General features: G+C 53.3%; 1 protein-coding gene and 1 long non-coding RNA gene across 11 annotated transcripts in view; one reads left to right on the top strand and one right to left on the bottom strand.

The window, feature by feature from the left end:
• MYLK (myosin light chain kinase) overlaps nt 1-13,883 on the bottom strand; it is a 203,680-nt gene that overhangs the window by 33,039 nt on the left and 156,758 nt on the right. For all 10 annotated transcript variants that reach the window (XM_072811851.1, XM_072811849.1, XM_072811848.1 and 7 more), the window contains 2 exons: nt 12,311-12,464; nt 6,545-6,847 (listed from right to left, as the gene is read on the bottom strand). In XM_072811851.1, the coding sequence (XP_072667952.1) occupies nt 6,545-6,847; nt 12,311-12,464 (457 nt within the window). The remainder of the gene's footprint in view (nt 1-6,544; nt 6,848-12,310; nt 12,465-13,883) is intronic.
• On the top strand, nt 10,698-13,015 carry LOC140624914 (uncharacterized). Its single transcript, XR_012024348.1, has 2 exons — nt 10,698-11,350; nt 11,840-13,015. It is a non-coding gene; the product is annotated as an uncharacterized lncRNA (long non-coding RNA).

Genomic DNA, 13,883 nt, shown 5'->3' with positions numbered 1-13,883 from the left:
GGCCTGGGGCGTCTGCTGCTGAAACTAGGGCTGCGGGCGCTTAGTCACGGGAGGGCTGGTGGGGAGACGGGGAGACGGAGAGGCGGAGAGGCGGGGAGGCGGGGAGGCGGGGAGCCACTGGAAGGGGCAGTGGCAGAAAGGGTGAGTCCTTTGGGGGGGGGGGGGAGTCTGAAGCAGGTCTGTAGCCTGCTTCCTTCCTTCCTTCCTTCCTTCCTTCCTTCCTTCCTTCCTTCTTCCCTCCTTCCCTCCCCCCTCCCTCCCTCCCTCTCTTCCTCCTCCCTTCCTTCCTCCCTCCCTCCCCCCTCCCTCCCTCCCTCTCTTCCTTCCTTCCTTTCCTTCTTTCCTTCCTTCCTTCCTTCCTTCCTTCCTTCCTTCCTTCCTTCCTCCTCCCTCCCTTCCTCCTTTACTTCCTTCCTCCCTCCCTTCTTTCCTCCTCCCTTCCTTCCTTCCTTCCTTCCTCCCTCCCTCCCTCCCTCCCTCCCTCCCCCTCTTCCTTCCTCCTTCCTTCCTCCCTCCTTTTCTTCCTCCCTTCTCCTTCCTTCCCCCTTCCCCCTTCCCTTCCCTTCCCTTCCTTTTTGTAGAGGAAAGGGGCAGGGAAGAAGGAAAGAAAATCTTAAATAGGCTCCACACTCAACATAGAGCCCCACATGGGGCCCAATCCCAGGACCCCGAGGGCATGATCAGAGCCAAAATCAAGCATCAGATGCCCAACTGAATGAGATACCCAGGCGCCCCAGATACCGGTTTTTTAAAAATCACGATGGCCAAGGGTGAGATTAAGGTTACAGACTTTTATCAACTAATAATACCGTAACTTGAGGGAACAATTTCATGTCGTGCCTCACAGAGGACGAAGGCTGCATCTCAAGACGTAGGACGTCACCTCTCAAGACATACCATAAGAGCCACAATAGGTTCAACAGATGTTTAGGGCAGTGCAAGGATGGCACTTCAGACAGGGCTTTAAGGGAAGCAAGGGGGTTGAAGCCATTGACGAAGGATGCTCTCACGGGCTGTGCCCTGGAGACAACATACTGACAATAATAACAGCAACCTTTACTGTCGGGGATGCCCAGTGTCCTGATCCCTGGTGCCCCCATCTGAGAGTGTTCACCCGGTGAAGTGTCACCTTTCTTTCTTTGTCTCTCTTTTTTTAAAATCTATTTATTCATGAGACACACAGAGAGAGGCAGAGACAGGCAGAGGGAAGAGCAGGCTCCCTGTGGGGTCCTCCCATGACCCTGGGATCACAACCTGAGAGGAAGGCAGACGCTCAACCACTGAGCCACCCAGGCGCCCTCCCCTCTTCTTTTTGCTCCCATGCCACTCGTCCTGGTGTGGAATGAGCAGCAGGATGAGAGAGAAAGGAGAAGGCAGGGTTCTGGGCCTGGCATCCTTAGGAGGAACGGCCTGAGCCTCCCTGGTGCGGGGGCACCAGCCATCGGGCTCTCCAATGGCCACACGGAGGGGGCGTCTTGCTGGGAACCCTGAGGGGGCACGCACACCACTTGCACACCAGCTAGAAAGGACAGAGCTGGCCTTCTTGCTCTCACCACAACACCACACCTGCCCTTCACCTCTGCCTTTCTCCCTTGGCATTAAGATACGGAATGTTCTCCTGATGCTGGGGAGGTGGGGACCTAGATCATCCTCGGGGAATTCATGGCCCTCTTTCTGGCTCACTGGTCCACCAAGACTTCTCCTCTGCTTGAAACAGGCCAAGACTCCAGGCTGAGGTGTCCCCCTTCTTCCTTTCCCTCCTCCTTCTGCCTCCAGTCTGCTTGGAGGGGGACGTGGCCGCAGGGAGAGGGGCAGGGTAGGAGCTGTGGGGAGGTCTCAGTTCAATTAGCCAAGGGAGCGGCGACCCCCTGGTTTCTATCTTTCCGCCACAGGGGCTGAGCTGCAGCAGGAGGGACGTCAACAAGGCATTTAAAAGAGCCACCTCTTCAGAAAGAGCTAGGAGAGCCCCGAGCTAAGCACGGGAACTACTTGGAAGATGCTTCTGAGGCATTTCTGCAAATAGATGCGTCTGCCGCCCCTGGCGTAGTGCTTGGGACAGGACCAGAGCTCAGGACGTCCAGATGAGCTCCTCAGGCCGCCCCCTGGACAGAGGGACCAAGCTCTCCAGGGCCGAGGGCTGCTGTCCGCCCAGTGGGCACTAGAGGGCACCCCAGCCCCAGAGAGGCCCCGGAGCCGCCCGGGTGAGCAGCCGGTGACCCCATCTCTTGCCCCCAGGGGCTCTGCGTCTCTAACTGCCCTCAGGCTTGCAGGAGGCCCTCGCTCCACCAGAAGCCTTTCTCACAGCTGTTTTGCAAACAACTATATATATTCTAGAACTAGGGTGAGGAGCACAAGGGGTGGCCTGGAGCGTTAGAGCCCCAGGTAGGGTGGGACAGACCTAAAAGCTTGGTGGTTGGGGGCAGTGGCTCTGCTTGCTGGGGCCTGGGGAGACAAGGAGGGGAGCTGAGCTGGGTTAGGGAGTCTAGTCTCGCAGTGGCTCTGGCCCACAGAGCCGGGTGGGGACACGCGTGCTTTGTCCTGTACCACCCGGAACAGTGCCGGCACACGGGACGGGTGCGGGATGCACGGGGGGGGGGGGGGGGGGGGTACTGCAGGCAGGGTGAGGGCTGGGGTGCTTAGCAGGGATAGACTGGGGGGGGCCAGCTGAAGTGGAAAACCCAAGCTGCGGCGGCACTGGCGGGAGGGGTACCAGTGGCAATGGGGAAGGGGGATCCAAACTCGCGGGGCTCTGGCTCTGCCGTGATGAACGGCACTGGCCACTGGCCCCCAGGGAGGGGCTACACACCCATCGCCCTCGTGCCTCTTCTGCACACACGCATGCACGCGTGCAAGCACATGCAGCCCCCACACACGTGCGTACACACCCCACTCCTCCAAGGGCCCTTTCCCTTTTACAGTTTAAGAGAGATGACCTACCCAGGCAATAACTAGCAAGCATCTGACCAGTCTCCAGAGGGCTTCGCTTGGAACCCCCCCACCCCCCACCCCAGCCCCCGCCATCCTCTGCCCCTCGGGCCTCGTGCCTGACAACCCTTCTGCCCTCCCCTGCCCCCCAGGAATGCAGCTGGGCCTGCAGGTGGGAGCAGCTTCCAGCCTGGAAGCCCTGGGTGGCCTGGACCCCTCCTCTGGCTCACAGGCTATTTTTGCATTTCCTTTTGTTTGCTCCCAGCCAGGAGGGGCCCTCGGAGGAGAGGCAGAGGACCACAGCAGGGGGTTGCCGGCTGCAGGGAGGAAGGGAAAGGCCACCTGCCCGGAGGGAACCCAGGAACCCAGCTGCCCTAGCCCCTTGTCCCCACAGACTCTCCCTACAGCCCTGGGAGCTGCCATCCAGGCCTCAGGGGAGCCACACCTTGCGGTCCTCAGTATGGGATTTATGAGGGACTCCACAGTTTCTCCTGGTTTCCTCCATAGAGAACCCAGTAGCTTCCCTTTCCAGCTAAAGAACATCTTCTCTCCGCAACATTATCTCCTTCCATATTCCTTAGTGCAACATGCTAAAAACATAAAACTGAGGCCATCCTGGAGCCCCCACATAACCTGCTTACTCCCCACTCTGCTGGTTCCAAAGGGGGGGGCGGTCAGAGGGCAGCAGATGGCAGTTTTGTTACCCGGTTTCCCCCAGCAGACATTTGCAAGCAGCTAGTGGGCAGGAGTCTGGGAGCCCAGGAAGCTGCAGGGAGGCCCAGCGGGGCTGACCCAGGGGCTGGCGTCCACACCTCCATGGCTCCCGAGCTCCAGAGCTCACCGGATGAAGGCCCCCAAGACAGGGCTAGATCCAGAACACTGTAAATTTGGTGTGTTTTCTTCTGGCATCCTCAAATTTCTTTCTGGGGCCTTCATTTAATAAGAAAGTAGAGTCTTACTATCTATTTTATATCTAATTTTTTTTCGCCAAAGAAGGGCATCAAACTGTAATGGCCATTCCGTGCTCATGAGGCCTCTAGTCCTGTGGTGACTTCACACTGGCCCTGTCCAGCTCCTCTCTGTCTCACTCCGTGAAGCGATCTCTCTTGGGGTGTCTTTACCCCTGGTGTCCCTCCTCCTTGCCCCCAACCTCTTCTCCATCTTAAATTCACGGCACCCTTTTGCTTGTCTTCACATCATACACTTTCCACACTCCTGGCGTCTCCTTCTCCCACTTATTCCTTACCCCCCAGGGCAACCACTTTCCACCCACAGAAATGCTTTGCACTTCACTCGCAAGGATGGCTACGTCTGAGAGTCCTCATCTCTCTGCATTTGGCGCTGGCTGCTGTTCCCTGAGGCCTCGCTGCAACTTACTCCTTCTGCGTTTCTTCGACATGGCTCTAGCTTCTCCTGGTGCTCTCCCCCTTTGCCTTCTTTTTTCTTTCCTTCTGGTTTTGCAGGCTCCTCCATTCTGGTATATCCCTGTTGACTTTCCTACCACCCTCTTGGTTAGCTCATCGATGACCATGGCTTTAATGATCCATTAAACATTGAAGACTCCCAAATCTGTAGTTCTAACCTAAACCTTCTCCTGGGCTCTAGGTTCAACCAATCAGTAGTCTGAAGACTGTTGAACCTAGAGCCCTTAGCCACTCAACTGCACAGGAATGAGATGGGAACTTGTGTCTTCTCCAGGACTCCCTGCAGCCTAACCTCCAAGTCTCTAGAAGGCAGCCTGACCGCTCCTAAAGGAATACAGGCTTCAGGTCAGACAGCTCACCATTTACATTACATGCTCTGTGATCCTGGGCAAGCAGCTTCACCCCATAAACCTATTTCTCCTTTCTATAAAATGGAGGTAGTAACGGTCGCTACTTCATTGCTTCATTGTTAGATGCCTGAAAAGATGCATATAAAGTGCTTAACACCCTCTTAGCCTATAGCAAGTGCTTGATATACGTTAGCCACCGAGAACTGTAATGATAAATGGCTCTTAAATTTGTGTCCAGTTACTCAAGCCAGGAACTGGAAGTCACCCTGAACTCTTCTAATTTTTCCTTCAACTCTACCCAAAAAGTCACTGAGAATGGTTAGTTCTACAAGCTGAGGCTTTCGTTCACGCCCTTACCATCCCTCACCCAGACTACACCACCACAGAGGCCCAACTGGTATCTTGTCAACTCCAAAGTCATCCCCTCTCCACTTGGGTGCTTCCCAAACTGTCACACACATCTGAATCCATGGGGGTAGATCATGTTGAAATGAAGGTTCAGAAGGGACCAAGGGTGTGGAGGGGCCAAGAGTCTGCACTTACAGCAAGTCCCGGGATCCCAAGACTGCTGGTCCAGACCACACTTTGGGTAGCAAAGCTCTACTTTTCCTCTAATTCTCTTTCTAAAAAGGTGTGAGGGGCCTGGGTGGTTCAGTTAGTTAAGTGTCTGCCTTCAGCTCAGGTCATGATCTCAGGGTCCTGGGGTCGAGCCAAGTCTGGGCTCTTTGCTCAGGGTGGAGTCTGCTTCTCCCTCTGCCCCACTCTCTGTTCATGTTCTCTCTCTCTCTCAATAAATAGATAAACAACAACAACACCACACATACACACACACACACACACACACACACACAGATGTGATCATATCAATCCCCTCCCTGGAAATCTTTGGTGAACTTCACAATTTTACCTACCTTGCCCTTCAGGATTGCTTCCTCCTGTTCTGTCTCTCACGGCATATGCCCTGGCCACACACACGCTTTTCACAGTGCCACGCATTTCCATCACTTTGTACCTTCCCTCATGTTGCTTCCTCCGTGAGGAATGCCTCTCCTTATCTTTCCTGCCCCTTGGAAACCCATTCCTTTTCCCAAGACTCCTTACCTCTTCTAGAAGGCCTTCCTCAACCTTGATGGCAAACTTATTCATGCTTTCTGCTGTGTCCCCTCCTCTCTTTGTTTACACCGCTAGAATCATGTGTTTCCCATCTCATTATACTCACTGTCCTAGTTAGATTTTAAGCCCATTGTCTGATCTTTGTGTCCAAGAACTTGACACTGAGTGGACAGAGAGACAGGAATGCAAGAGAAGGAGGGAGGTGGGTACAGGGGGAAGGTGAAACTTCAGGTTCGTGGGGAGCTCCTGCGTTCCAGCACTGAGCTCCTGATTAACACACTATCGCCTCCTGGTGACAGTGAACTAAAATTGCTGGTTCAGTGGTTTTTGAAGGGTCACAGGTACTTCCTTTCAAGTATGGATTGGGGGCCCCTGGGTGGCTCAGTCATTTAAGCAGCTGACTTCAGCTCAGGTCATGGTCCCAGGGTTCTGGGATTGAGCCTGATGTCAGGCTCCCTGCTCAGTGGGGAACCTGCTTCTTCCTCTCCCTCTGCCCTCCCTGCCCTTCCCCCTGCTTATGCACACTTTCTCTGTCAAATAAATAAAATCTTTAAAAAAAAAAAAAAAGAATGGATGAGCATCACAACCCCAGAAATCAAGACTGCCAAAGACTCTGGCAGCTGTCGCTGACATCTTCTCGGTCCCCGGCACCCCTCTCAGTACAGGCTTCTACATACGCAAGGTAAGCCATGCACACTGATGTCAGGCCAGTGATCAAGGAAGGCAGCTTACCCTCCGGTTTCTCTCCCACTGCTGTGAGTTCAGACTCCTGGCTCGGCTCACTGGTTCCATACACGTTGATGGCGCGAACGCGGAATTTATACTCTCGGTCAGGCAGCAGGTCCTGGACGTTAAAAGAGGTGCTGCGGCACGTGGCTAGTTCCTTCCACGTCTTGTCCACCGAGTCCCAGATCTCGACGCTGTAGGATTGCACGGCGCTGCCCCCATCATACGAGGAGCCATACCAGGACAGGGTCAACGACGAGCTCCGGATGTCGGAGGCGCAAGGTGTGCCCGCTGGGGGGTCTGGTTTGTCTGGGGACAGAGAAGCACGACATCACCCAAGTCTTCAGAATTGCAAGAGGGAGAAAAAAAAAAAAAAAAAAAGAGCTGCAGGGAAGGAACCTTTCTGAATTAGCTTTGACTTGGAAGAGAAGCCCAGAGAACCCAAGCTGACAGCCCTGGTCCTGGCTCTCCGCTCCTCACCGTCACAGTCACACCTATGCACAATCACACAGAAAGCCCCACAAACACCTATTTGCCAGAAAAGAATTCTCTTTTTTTGGGGAGGCTAGTTTTCCAGTCTACAAGTCATGATTTCCTGTACTTTGCCTCAGTCCTAAACATATTTCTCTGAATAAACAGACCTAGGAAGCTTGCCCAGAAGGCGTGGACTGCTTCCCATCAAAACTGTGTTTTGAGAGAGAATTTAATGTGTGTGTGTGTCTCCGTCAGGCCCGAGGCCAGTGGCCTGTGACATAGCGAGGGCCAGTCTTCACTTTCTCTGGGACTTGGGAAGCGCCTGCCCCCAGAGAGCGGCACAGTTGCACAGTGAGCTCTGAAGTTAGACAGATCCGGGTTTGAACATGGCTCGGTCTCCATTCATTACTTGTTAACCTCTCTGGGCCTCAGTTTCCTCGTCTGTAAGCCACGTGGAGAACGGTAGCACTTGGATCACAAGGTGGTTGTGAGAAGTTCTTGGAAAAGTGGCTGGCGTGAGCAGCCATGACCATCATTATTGTGGGGGTTTATTTCTGACTTTATAATGCATAAAATATTACTCCTACCCTACCTCTTTTATCCTCCTAGAACCATTAGAAAATGAGAAAATTTCCAAAGCAAACCACGGTAGCAAATCACACCCAGCCCTGCCTAAGGGCTGGAAAGTGAGCGCAGGACACAAGCAAGCAGCAGCCCCTCTGGCCGGCTGCCTTCCCTTTCACTGCTGCCAGCTTCGGGGCACATCATGGTGGCCTACACTTTCCTGAAGTGACCGAGTTTTGCTGATTTTGTCAGCTGCTGCTCTGAACTAACTTCTCCGATGTTTCGGATTTTGTTTTCATCGGTGGCTGATTTAGCTACAGATACCAGTCTTCAGTAACCTCCGTCCCCCACTCCAAGGCAGTGTGAGGTGTAGAGTTCCCCAAACCAGCAATTAAAACCATGCTTTTCATGCTATGCCATTTCATAAGCTACGTTGACCTCGAGCAAATTCCTCAACTTCCAAGTCTCCAAACTTCTGGTTTGTCTTTTTTTATTTGGAAAAATGGTGCTAACATGTATCTAACCCGCTAGGGGTTTTGTGAACATCAAGGAAGCAAACCCAGGTAAAGTTCCTGATGTCTACTCTCCCTTCTGCAAGGCAGGAAAGCCAAAGAGAATTCCTGCAAACGACTTTGCATCTATCGGAGAGGAAAAAAAACCCCATTCTGTTGGTGTGTGTGTGTGTGTGTGTGTACACGGCTTCTCCGTCCCGGCTGAGGATGCCTTGCCCTGCAACCACCCATCCCTGTGCAGCCCTAGCCTGGGCCTCGCCTGGAGTGGCTCTGGGACTGTGACAGAGCTACTTCCACCGCTGGCAGCCACTCTGGAGGCCTCCCGTGATGGAACCACTTTCACTGGTTGTTTAAAGTGTTCTCTTAGAAAAACTGTTTGTTCTGAAAGATGTGTCGGTCTTTTTAGAAATATTTCTGGCGTTGGCTAAGATGTTTATTACTCTAAACTCTTGTAGAGGCAAGTGCTTCAAGTCCTCTCAAGACCCAGCTAAGGAAGAAAAAAAAGCCCAAAGAGGGATGAAAGACAGACTCGCTGCTTTCCCCCAAAGAAAACTGCCTGGGAAGCATCTCGCTGGACACGTTGAGAGTGCAGATACACGCCACTGACTGATTTTTTCTCCCCTCTGTGTTGGTTAGGAAAAGAAAACTTTGAGAAATGGGTGTTGCAAAAGAGGTACTATTTGTACCCTACCCTGTTCCAGATGTTTCTTGGCTGAAAGGGTTAGAAAAACTGACAGATGATGTATGTCACCCCCTGTAGCACAAGGGAAGATGCAAAGTTTGAGGAGGGGGGCTTTCATTCCGAGCAAGGCTTCAATGCTTTCAAGGAATCTGATTCCAAATTAAGGATTTCGGACAAGACTCAAGTCTGAAGTCGAGGGGATGGAAGCCCCGACCCCCATGCCCGCCCTTAGGGCCCTGGGCTGCGCCTGCTGCTTTCTGTTCAACAGACAAGAGCCTCACAGACAGGCTGGACTAGCCAGGGATGAAAACCCTCAGAACAGAACAAACGTCCTCAGAACAGAGGGCCTGGGAGCCTCCCTCCACACGAGAGACACAGCTGCACGTGGGCTGGCCTGGAGGCCCTGGGCATGGCCTCAGAAAGGCAAAGCGAGCGCACAGTCTAGAACCCTAAGCTCCACGCTGCCTTAGAGTTCGCCTCTGGCTCCCTGGAGACTTGACCAACAGAATGGGAAACGCTGAGTCTAGGGGAACAGTCTGACGACACCAGCTTTGGGATTTTCTGTTCAGTCCCAGGAAAATGGAGGAGCTCCTCTCTACTTCTTCTCCCCGGACTGACTGCCGTCCCTGGCGGTCTCTGTGCACCTGTGCGTGTGAAGGTGCTCTGTGGCATGCTTAAGCCCACCTGGACCTCCCTTCACTATGCCTCAGCAGCCACCTGTGGCTATTAGAGAAGGGCAGGGGGTGTGAGACACCCCCAGCCTCCCAGGGTCATCTCTCCGGATAATCCTGGCCCTTCAAAGCTGAGGCACTTTGCTTGCCAAGAATACCCAGCTAGCCAGGGGCAGAGCCAAAAGGAGACTCCAAAAATTCTCCAGACCCTGGTTCCAGGGGCCTGTTATTTTACAGGCCACCAGGCAGAAAAAGGATCAAGAAGCGTCTTGCTTATTAAACCCACGCCAAGCATTACAAAGGGAAATCTCCTGCCCTTAAAAACCGTGCAAGCTCCAAGCTCAGATAGTAGTTGGGGATTACTGGGTATTTGGAGATTCTCTCTACTTTGTTTTTCTCCTTTAAAGATACGCAAAGAGACCTGTTTTTCTCTTGCTGGACGAGTTGCAGGCAGGAATGCTGTGGGTCGGCTGCTCCCTGGGGCCCCTCCCTCACCTCCCCCCCCAAAGGCGGAGCGGGAAGGGCAGGCCTCGGCCCAGGCTCTCAGAACAGCACAAACTCCTGTGCTGCCTTTGAAAATATAAGCCTTTAAAATAGACATCACTCATTTAAACTAACTGAGGGAAAGCCTACTTTTTATTATCATTTTAAAAATAGGAGTCATAGACGAGATGAAAAGAAAGTGGTATTTTAAAGGGCAGACACGAAGGGAAGTTTACTGCTCACCAGGAGGAGTCGTGTTAAATCGGCCTGATTCAGCCGGCCTGCCATGGAAGCTTCCAAAGTGCTCGGGACCCGTCTGCAGTAGGCCCAACAGTTCCTGTTTCATCTCATTTATATTTGACATCTACTTAATAAGCCCCGATCAGATAATGCACAGATGTCCCTAGAGACACGCAGGTAAATCTGGGCCTAATCCAGGTTTACTTTGGACTAATTCTAAATCCGCGGGCTCTGAATGAACGTGGCTTCGCCGGATCCATCAATGCGAGTCCTCATTTTATTGAGCAATTCTATTCTTAGCTCGAGGAGGGGGAGGCAGACAGAAAGCCCGTTCCCCTCCATTCCATTCCCCTCCCAGGACGGCATTTAACATGCTGCTCCTGCCAGCTGGCGGGCAGCCACGCCAATGGCCCTGTCAGCACTGGCCGAGGAGAATGAGAAACGAAACCATAAAAGGCGAGAACCACAGCCCCGGGTGGTGCTGGGGGAGGGGAGCGTGTGGCACCCGGAGCCAGCCAGAGCGGGGGCAGGGGCACTGGCCACAGGAAAGCGGCTCAAAGGAGCTGACCCCCCAGGTCTCCAAGCCTTTGGGGGGGGGGGGCAGCTAAGAGAACACCAAGGAAAACTGGAAACCAATGCTTGCTGACCCGTAGGGCCAAAACCAAGACTTCAGGTACAAGTCTGAATGTGGAGGCTAACTGGATCACTAGCACCCTCCCAGGCCCCCAAATATTCTTGACTCCTGGGGGAAGATTACTGAAATGAACATCTGGAGTCGCCAAAGAAAGAAAGGGGTAGGGAGGTGTCTCCTGTCTTTTATAGATGAGAAATCTATTCCCTGACCCCTTAGCACACTGGCCTCCCCAGATTTAAATTTCCTGATCTAAAGAAGCAAACGAAAGGGGGTCAGATGAGTAACCACCAGGCCAAAGGCCTTCACAGATGCGTAGGGACACGGCCTGCCGTCAGTCTGCCCACTCCTGCATCTGCTGTTCCTTTGCTGCCCTGACCCCTCGGGGGTCAAGGAACTGAGCGCAACCCACCGTGTGGGACCAGTTAGGAAAGTATGTTGACATTTCAGGAGAGAGTCGCCAGGGCATGAAAAACAGCTACTGCAATGGAGAGGAAAACGTGAACTTGAAAACCAGTCTGGAGACAGACTCGACTCCATACGGGGCTGCAGGAGGTGAGAAAAAGGGGTGGACGTAGCATTGGGAGGTCACAGTGACCTCAGAAGGGTGGTCCCAGCAGACTAATGGGGGCGGGAGGGAGGCCACAGGGAGGAGAAGCAGCAGAACCAAAGTGGAGACTGGCCCCTTTTGGGGGGGTGTGGCCATGAAGACAGACAGAGAGAGAGAGAGAGAGAGAGAGAGAGAGAGAGATGGCAGGGTGGCCAGAGAGAGTCAGGATATTGCAGGAATACGTGGTCCTGCGTGTCGGCTGGGATGGGAGACCCTGGCAACATTTATGGGAGAAGTAGAGGGGAAGGCAAAGACAAGAGAGGGGGCGGGGGGGGGCACAGATGCACAGACACCTGCAGGTGTGGGGCACGGAGTCATGCAAGCTCATGCCTGACGCCTCCTATTTCTCAGAGAAGCGAGAGACCAGGGCCTGCAGGGTGACAGGCGATCACAGAGTCAGGGAGGACGCTGAGCCCACTGACGCCCCCGCCTAGGCATGAGTGGAGTCCAGCGCTGAGCCTCCGAGTCTGTGATCTTCTCCCCCAGTGTGTCCCCACATCAGGCTGGATCGGGGGGTGCAGTGGAAGGCAGCCCCGGCTGAAGGTGAGCATTTGCAAGGAGACTGAGAGGCCGGGGAGAGGGAAGGGAATGGACCAGAGGGAGAGGGAGCGACGGTGCCACGGGAGGAATGGGTCAGGGCTTCCAAAGGCTAGAAAGAGCAGCCAGGAGGGGATTCATAGGAACAGGATAACGCGGTGGGGTGTGTGCAGGGTCTGGGCTTCTCCAGGAGCGCGGAGCCCAGCAAGGCAGTGAGGGCAGGGAGAGGGAACCCGGGAGCACGGGGGGCTGTGGGCAGGGTGCCGGAGGAGTAGGCCCGGGAGGGGCAGCCCCGAGGCCCACCATCCAGCTGGGGGCCGCTGCCTCTCCTGTCCTCCGACCGCGGGCCGCCCCGTCCTCAGACTCACCCACGACAGTGAGGTTGACCTGGGCCTGCCTGCTGCCCAGCTTGTTCTCCACCAGCAGAGTGTAGCAGCCGCAGTGTTCCTGGCGTGCGGCCACGATGGTGAGCCTGCTGCCATTCTCACTGGTCTCCACCTTGATGTGCTCGCTCTCCTGGATCTGGGGGCAGAGAGTGAGGCAGGCACTAGAGACAGGCCAGGAAAGGAAGAGGCTCTGACCTCCACTCCCCCACCCCTAGGGAATGCTGCTGGACAAGCTGCATGGGCCTCTGTCTTGTCTGGACTCCGGACCTCCCCTTAGGGCCCCTCCCCTCCTGCATCCAAAGCCAAGCCTCCCTGAGGTGGTCCAGGTCTGGGGCGAGCAGAGAGGGTGCTGAGTAGGGCCTGGCAGATGAACTAGGTCTACCTTGCGGCCCCGACCAGACTTGAGGATGGTCTCGTATCTCTATGGCTTTGGGGCTGGGGGATGGCAGAACACGTCTGGGCAGAGTCAACCACAAAGGCCACCCCAGTGGCATTCTGACCTCTTCTGTGCTGTCTAATCCTGGAGCCACCAGCCACATGTGGCTACTTAAACTTTAATTAGTTAAGTGGGAATAGCCCCAATGTCCATCAACTGATGAATGGATTAAAAAAAACCATGGCACTGCCTCACTCTGTGTCTCTCATGAGTAAATAAATAAAATCTTAAAAAATAAAATAAAATAAAAATTTAAAAACCATGGCATACCCAGACAATAGAATATTACTCAGCCATAAAAAGGAATGCAGTACTGATTTATGCTACAATGGGATGAGCCTTGAAAACACTATGTTAAGAAAAACAAGCCAGACACAAAAGAATACATACTGTATGATTCCATTTATATGAAATGCCCCGAATAGGCAAATCCACAGAGATTGGCAAGTTAGTGGATGCCGGGGTTTGGGGGAAAGGGAGCAGTGGCTGCTAATGGCTCAGGGCTTCTTTGTGGGGTGATGGAAACGTTCCAGAATTAGATCATTGTTATGGTTGCACAGCTGGTGAATATACGAAAAACCACCGAATTGTACAACACTTTAAAAGGGCAAGTTCTATGGTGTCTGAATTTTATGGTGTCTATAACAAAGCCGTTATAATGATTTTTAACTAATAACAATTTGGAATTCTGTTCCTCAGTTGCACTAGTCACACTTCAAGCACTCGATAACCACATATGGTGGTGCCTACTATATTGGATCATGGATACGGAATATATCCGTCACTAGACAAAATTCTTTTTTTTTTTTTTTTGTGGGGGGGTTTCCAAGTTTTATTCAAGAACTCATGCAAAATATTTGAGATAAATGAGTTTTAATCCTCATCTTCCTCCTCTTCCTCGTCCTGGTTAATCTGGAAGTAACGCAACTCGTAACTCTCGACAAAGTTCTTTTGTCCCCAACGGGGACTTGGTCAAATGTCTCTGAAAAGGGAGACATTGCATCTTACTTCAGACGACACCAGTCCAGACAGCGCACAGAGCAAGCAACCTTAGGATGATAAGGCAGGATTCTCAGCTTCATCTTTTGAGACCAACCCTCCATCCCTCCCTGGTACTAG

The sequence above is a fragment of the Canis lupus genome, chromosome 35, assembly GCF_048164855.1.
Source record: "Canis lupus baileyi chromosome 35, mCanLup2.hap1, whole genome shotgun sequence".
Classification (NCBI taxonomy): Eukaryota; Metazoa; Chordata; class Mammalia; order Carnivora; family Canidae; genus Canis; species Canis lupus.
Note: the sequence above shows the minus strand (reverse complement) of the source record. Positions and strands in the feature narration are given on the sequence as shown.